Here is a 7,425-nt window from a genome sequence, read left to right on the forward strand (position 1 = left end):
CATCTGTGTCTTACATTGAGAACTGTGCCACTCGAGGGACCCGTTCCAGGGCTCCAGAGAGCCTGTGGTGTTATTGTTGGATAAAAGAAGGAATTGGGCAGCAGATTAGCGGAGGGCTTAGTGCTGGGTGAGACTGGCATCGCTGTGTGCTGCAGAATGGGCTGAACTCATTGAGGCAGCCCTGCCAGAGCCTTTGAATGCGAGTGTAAAAAAAAAAAAAAGACTGGGGCCGTTCCATTGCCCGTTGTGTGATGCAAAATAATGTAATCTTCCCTGTGCATTGGAATCAAGAGGGATGATCGGTTTGAATTGAAAAAGTTTCCAATCTGGAGTCACGCGGTGGAAACAACAAAAGGCTTGGACTGTTTCGGCTTTCCAAAGTCACCGCTGTGTGCGATGTGTAAGCTCACATGAAGTGTTGCATTTATTGGTATTATAATCATGGACTTCAATTATGCTGTTGCCATGGCAGCAGCAATACTGGAGTCACACCAGTTTTTCTTTTTTTTCCCTTAAGCAAGTAATTCACATTGAATTGACTAATGCACAGCTGTGCAAACATATAGCACCTGATTAGTGTCAAAACCACTTTGCTGAAACAGCTTGATAACATAGTTTCAGAGGTAATTGTGAATATGATTCTTACAAATGTGATTCCTTGTTGCTGATAAACAGTTTCAAAATCACACATAACGACGCATTTTATAATTGTGAGAACATAAAACCATTAAGACATTAATAACATGACACACAGCATATTATTTATTGTTTTCACATGCTAGTGCTTTATTGGAGCTCCACCCATAGCGAGGCTGTTATATCTAATGACTACAATGCATCTGTGAGACTAAGCAAGGCAAGCAGTGCTGGCTGTTTCATTACTTTATCACCATTATATTGTTTTTATTCAGTGATCTCTTGCTGTATATTTGCTGCTTCCAATTGCTGGCTCTGGACCTGTTCCCCAGGCTGAGTTATGCTAGATGTGTCTGTGTCTGGGCCTTCTTGGCTTTCCACTGTTTCTGGCTTTGTAGAAGAATCTTGAAGGCCGTCTGTGCTTTCGTCACCTTCAGGCACTGAGGAGGGGGAATCTCCAGCTGGCTTTTCATGGGTCTCCTCTTCTGTTTTCATCCTCTCATCATGCTGCTGAAGCCCGACTGTGGCACCTTCAGGTTGGGCCTGATCTCTATGGACTTCTAATGAACAGCCTTCCCCGTGATCCTCTGAGGAAGCAAACTCTGGGTGGTCTGGTGCTCTCCCGCTCTCTTCTTCTTTCTCATCTTTTACCTCCAGTTCTCCATTATCCTCTACTATCACCTGCATTTATGCATAAATATGTTAAAAAAAACAAACTAAAACTAAAACTAAATACCAGCAAAATCAAGACAGTTATTAAACTGGACATTATATGAAAAGATTGTTAGGAAACTGTCTATAAAAATCTGTATTTTAAAGGAACCGTTTCTTAGGAGCAAATCAAAAAGATCAATACCTCTCTGATGTCTGCGTGGTAAATATTGTACTGTTGTCATGTTTTGTGGCTCATCTACAAAAAAATAGTACATCAGATAATTCCTGAAATGTTGAATTTCTCCACATCTGTCTGCATCCTAATCTGAGTAAGCCACCCACTCGCTCTAGCATTGTGAATTACATGTGCCAGACAAATATGTCAGTGGTACTGATCTTTTCTTCCACCCCTTGGCAAGTTATCAAAATATAGAGTATTTCTTTAACCAACTTTAAAGTTATCAGCACCTTTATGGGAATGGGGATTGTAGCAGGGACAGAAGTTTCGGGAACTGGAGCTTCCACGTTCAGAAAACCATCCACAGAAAATGTGGATGAGATTTTGGTAGCATCCATCTCCACTGGGAGCCTGATAATGACACAAACAGGTTTACAGTGGCATGACATACAAAGCGTAAATACTGAAACAGATGTACCTAATATCTAAATGTTCAGTTCAGCAAACATTTGAGAGATTGAGTACTGTTGAAAAAATACCATCAGTGGTGCATGCTTGGCTGCTGACTAATGTTTTAAATGGCTTAAACTGCATATTTCATCATCTGCAGGTTATTGTCAGTGTTTACTTTGCATACCTGTACTTCCTTGTAAAACATCTGGCAATGAATCCATGCTCGTCTGGCCTCTCCTCGTGCTTCCCTGGGGACGGATTACCATTTATGGGGAAGAATGCGAGGACACACAGAGGAATCAAGCAACATAGAGAAACCACTCAACACGGAAATTAATTTCTGCCACAGAGCAGTGATTTTAATTTCCCCAAGCACATTATTTAAGCAGCTTTCTAATTTTGTTACATTCAGCTTTTTTCCATCAGTGTTTCATTTTAAGGATTTTTTTCCCTGTGAACTATAAGAAAAGTATTTTTAAATAACTCTTTGAGATAATATTTGATAGCTAGATAAGATCTTTAATACTTCATTAAGACCCGAGACTATCCTGTGTGTAAAAGTAATTAGCAATGTTAATAAAGTGAACTCTTCAAGCTGTTTAATTAACAGAGATGTAAGCCAATGTTCTATACCTCTGACTTCCAGGAATCCATCTCTGATGCTGAGAGAAATCTCTGAGGGGGTGAAGTGAGCCACATCCATGATGACCCTCCACTTACTAATCGTCTGGCTTGGATGATGCATCGACCCAGAGATGTAGGGCACAAACAGCGGAGCGGGTATGTACCCTGGCCAGGAGCAGGCTGCCAAACTCCTCTGCAACCAGTCCACATCCATCCAGCGAGCATCCCCTGACTCCAGGAAAGATGGCAGGCCAGCATCCTGACTGAAAAGCTGGCTCAAATGCCACCACTTTCTCAAGGGGTACCAAGGGGCACCCCTGCTGTACTCCCCACACGATGTGTCTGCTTTGACCTGTTCGCTCATATTTTGAGAAATGAAAGAAGATTTTAAAAAGGACACAGCAGATTTCTTCTGATGATAGTTAGCCAGTAAATTATGAACTCCTGAGGCTAAATCAGTGAAATTCCAGCAATTAAAATCTACTTAAAGGACAAGGGAAGGATAAAAGCAAAGTGTGATGAGACACAGAAAACTCAGAGGGGGTTTATATAGTGCTCCTGTCCATTTTAGCACTTATTAAGCACTCATGTGATCCCATGAGAAGGCTGCATCGGCATGGGGTGATGCGTGTGAAGACGAGGCTGCTACCTTTTGCTGGCCTGAACAAGGCTGCAGACTAATTAGTTATATTTATAACTTTTATAGGCAGGATGGCAAATAGGCAGAAGCAGGCTATGGCTGGCTTGTGTTTGAAATGTTACATGTGTCGCCTGAAGACTGTTCCTCTCACATCCCTGTGAACTCTATTTTGTCAGCAGTGACTGGACTCCTCAGTCTTGTCATGAGCCAGTCATAACTCCCCTGAATTTTTACCCTCGAAGGACATGCAGTGGTAACAGTTTGTCTCGGTGAGAAGACAGAAGAAGACAAAATTGCTCCTTTTTGCTGTTATTTTAAATGTTTCAGTGGCATATGTGTGTGTATCCAGTTTACAAAGCTCCTTTTCATTCCATTTTTCTTTTCCCCACCACTTTCAGAATGATTATCATTGTTCCCGCTTTTATCAAGTGTGACAGACACATCACTGCTTCATTTTTAGAGCTGTGTGCCCTGAGATCTTGGCATAATGTCCACTGGACCACAAAGCAAATTGAACAGATGTTTCTGACACTTCGTGTGATGCCTCACCCACAGATTCTGTCTGCAGGATACGCTGTGAGCGGTTAAATTGGGATTCTTGCCTGCTGCTGCTGGAGTTGCCTGAAAAATTGGTTCCTTTGTTTCAAACATCATTAAAGATTTCCATCTCTGCTGAAAGAAGGACACACAGACTGATGGTGCAATAGGGTGTTCGTACTCTTCGTTAAACTAGCTGGGGTGGGAGTGATAAGAAATTTAACAGTTATGTGGAAAGAACAAAGCAGGGTGACTACAATTTTTAAGACTTGTTAGAATTATTTATATATATATATATATATTTTTTTTTTTTTTGTAGGTGTTATTTAATGGAGGTTCCGTTGTGTTAGTTTAAAGAAAACATTTAACAGCAAAATATCAAATTATATTCTCAGTTGTGAGGTTTTTTGTTTGTGATAGTATATCTGCCTTTTTTGTGCATGTGTAGGGTTTTTTTTTTTTCTTTCTTGGACAAATATATTATCAGCCAATATGTGGGCTTGCAGCTGTACAGAAACACTTGCTAGCCAAGCAGGTTTCAGCAAAACACCAGCAGCTAATTTTCCTGATTACTTCCTCCTCTGCACTTCCTCTGGTTGTTAATTAGTGGCAGAGGTTCAAGTGGCTCCTGTTCATGTCTTCTCTGTTTTCCAACCTTTTTTTTTGTTTGTATATGTCTGAAATAAATAATTGGACTCAGGGGAAGAGCGTAATCTTTTATATTCAGCATGTTAAGATTCAAGGTTAAACTCAAGAACTGTCAATATGGAAGCTATAAGGTATAAAAAGGTAGGTTAGTCACCTGATTGTTCTTAGATGAAAAATTACTTTTGATTTCCCAACCACATTCTGGTTAATTAATGTTGAGTGATTTCATTCAGAGGGCTGATTTAATAAAATATTCTCAAACGTCTTGATCAAAACAGCCAGTATAATCACAAAACTGAGTGGCGATTCCCTAAAGCGGTCTTTAACCAAATAATGAACTCTGATAAAAACAAAGAAAGCTGAAGTAATCTGTGAACAGCAATCTGTGAATAATATGTCTTTTTCATGGCAGGTACTGTATACTGGTGGTGAAAAGGCACATTCAGAAACTGGAAGGTAATTTATTTTAAAAGGTAAAAATTATATTAGTTTACACTTTTCCACAAAATAAAAAAGGTAAGAAGCAAAAATCAGAGGAATGGAAGAAAGATTTGTCACAATCATGGGTCATTTGACCCAGCGTTTTGAGTTTAATACATTTTGATGTTTATGGTTTATATTTAAGTTCATTAGCTCAGCGGTTCCCAACCTCCGGGCCACGGACTGGTACTAGTCCATGAGTCGTTTGGTACCAGGCCGTGAGAGTGGAGGCTAAGGAGTGAAATTTATGGTTTTCAGGGTTTTTATCGTGAACTCGGTTTCCCTGGGTCTTTTCCCGTGTTGTAGTTGTGTGTCTTATTTTGAAAGAAATATTTATGCTTCACCATAGCGACCAGAGAACATTAAGGGGCAGAGAGGAGGATGTTACGCTCAATGTTGTTGCTGCATTTCAGGAGGACGCTGCTAATAAAGTTACACAACAACACACTGAATTTGAGTTAATTATTATATTTACAAAATACCACCGTTTTTGTCTTGGTCGTATCATTTGATTTTGTTGTTTTTGTCCCCGACACCTTAAAGGCTGGTCCGTAAAAATATTGTCTGACATTAAACTAGTCCATGGCACAAAAATGTCTATGGCATTAGCTTATCTAAGTTCATTTCTATTTTGCCTGTGTTGCCCTGTTATAGTTCATTGTTTCTTAGATTCCCCTTGTGTCTTCATCCCTGTGTTCAGATCACTTTGCTGACAACGACCCCAGAAAAATGTGGCAGGGGATCAATCACATTACCAACTACAGAAGCAATAACCAGGCAACATCTAGGACTGATGCCTCACTGGCTGAGGATCTAAACCGTTTCTTCGCCCGCTTTGAGACGACCAAGCCCTCAGCTGCCACACCACTTCCACCCGCCCCCAGCACTGGCACACTAACACTTAGGGAGCACCAAGTGAGGTGTGTTCTAAGGTCAGTGAATCCCAGGAAGGCGGCAGGTCCTGATGGAATACATGGAAAGGTTCTCAGAGCATGTGCTGACGAACTGACCGGAGTCTTCACTAAAACCTTCAACCTTTCCTTGTCATCAAACACCGTCCCGCCCTGCCTCAAAACCTCCACCATCATCCCCATCGCCAAGAAGACAGCTGTGGCCAGCCCAAATGACTACAGGCCTGTTGCACTTACGCCTGTAGTGATGAAGTGCTTTGAGAGACTGGTCTGTCAGCACATCAGGGCCGGTCTGCCTCCCACTCTGGACCCCCACCAATTTGCCTACAGGACAAATCGTTCCACCGAGGACGCTATCACCATAGCGCTCCACACTGCGCTGAGTCACCTGGAGCACCGAGGAAGCTATGTGAGAATGCTCTTTCTGGACTTCAGCTCAGCATTCAATCATATCATCCCGGAGATCCTGGTCCAGAAACTGTCTCACCTGGGACTCTCCACCCCCATCTGCCTCTGGATCAAGGACTTCCTGACAAATAGACCACAGTCTGTCAGACTCGGCCCCCACAGGTCCAGCACCATCACACTCAGCACCGGGTCTCCACAAGGATGTGTTTTGAGTCCCCTCCTGTTTACGCTCTACACATCCGACTGCTCCCCTACCCATCTCTCAAACACCATCATAAAGTTTGCGGATGACACCACAGTGGTTGGACTCATCTCAAGGGGGGATGAGTCGGACTACAGAGATGAGGTCAACAGACTGACTGAGTGGTGTTCAGTTAACAACCTCCAACTGAACACCACGAAAACTAAAGAACTTATCTTGGACTTCAGGAAGGGCAGAGCAGACCCGGCCCCACTTTACATTCACGGGAGCTGTGTGGAGAGGGTACACTCCATGAGGTTTCTGGGCGTGCAGATATCTGATGACCTCTCCTGGACTGCAAATACTACAGCGGTGGTTAAAAAGGCCCAGCAGCGTCTCCACTTTCTGAGAGTGCTCAGGAGGAACAACCTGGAGGAGAGGCTGCTGGTGACATTTTACAGAGCCACCATAGAGAGCATCCTAACGTACGGCATAACAACATGGTATGCAGGGTGCTCAGCTGCAGACAGGAAAGTACTGCAGAGGGTCATCAACACAGCCCAGAAGATCACTGGCTGCTCTCTGCCCAGCCTGGAGGTCACTGCAAACTCTCGGTACCTCAGCAGAGCTGGCAATATCATCAAGGACCACTCTCACCCCAGCAACCAACTGTTTGAACTATTACCGTCAGGCTGACGGTACAGGTCACATAAAACCAGGACAAACAGATTCAGGGATAGCTTCTTTCCCAGAGCTATCACCGTAGTAAATAAGCACAAAAACAATTGAACCTATTCCATACCGTCACTGTCATCATATTAATGCTGCTATCCTGTATATATTGTACATACTATTGTTTGAGTACTTACGATTGGGTTTTTTTGTACTTTTTATATTTTACATTTATATTTATTATTGAAACTTGCACCAAGGGAGTGGCACTCCAATTTCGTTGTACTCTGTACAATGACAATAAAGGCTATTCTATTCTATTCTATTCTATTCTATTCTGTGTTTAAGTCTCCCTCGCCCTTCATGTGTTTCATGTCTGCATGTCTTATCTTGTCAAGCTCGT

The 7,425-nt window shown here is 42.4% G+C and overlaps 1 protein-coding gene and 1 long non-coding RNA gene across 2 annotated transcripts; one reads left to right on the forward strand and one right to left on the reverse strand.

Annotated features, from left to right (window-relative positions):
- Positions 1-54: 54 nt before the first annotated feature.
- Positions 55-4,112, reverse strand: LOC113032928 (heat shock protein beta-1). The gene is made up of 4 exons (XM_026186075.1): positions 2,555-4,112; positions 2,106-2,169; positions 1,759-1,879; positions 55-1,317 (listed from the first exon to the last, which is right to left on the reverse strand). Exons 1-4 carry the CDS (start codon positions 2,907-2,909, stop codon positions 904-906), a joined length of 954 nt encoding a protein of 317 aa, XP_026041860.1. The 5' UTR covers positions 2,910-4,112; the 3' UTR covers positions 55-903.
- Positions 4,113-4,167: 55 nt separating this feature from the next.
- Positions 4,168-5,580, forward strand: LOC113032920 (uncharacterized). The gene is made up of 3 exons (XR_003273963.1): positions 4,168-4,511; positions 4,783-4,826; positions 5,551-5,580. It is a non-coding gene; the product is annotated as an uncharacterized LOC113032920 (long non-coding RNA).
- Positions 5,581-7,425: the final 1,845 nt, after the last annotated feature.

This window comes from Astatotilapia calliptera, chromosome 12 (assembly GCF_900246225.1).
Source record: "Astatotilapia calliptera chromosome 12, fAstCal1.2, whole genome shotgun sequence".
Taxonomy (NCBI): domain Eukaryota; kingdom Metazoa; phylum Chordata; class Actinopteri; order Cichliformes; family Cichlidae; genus Astatotilapia; species Astatotilapia calliptera.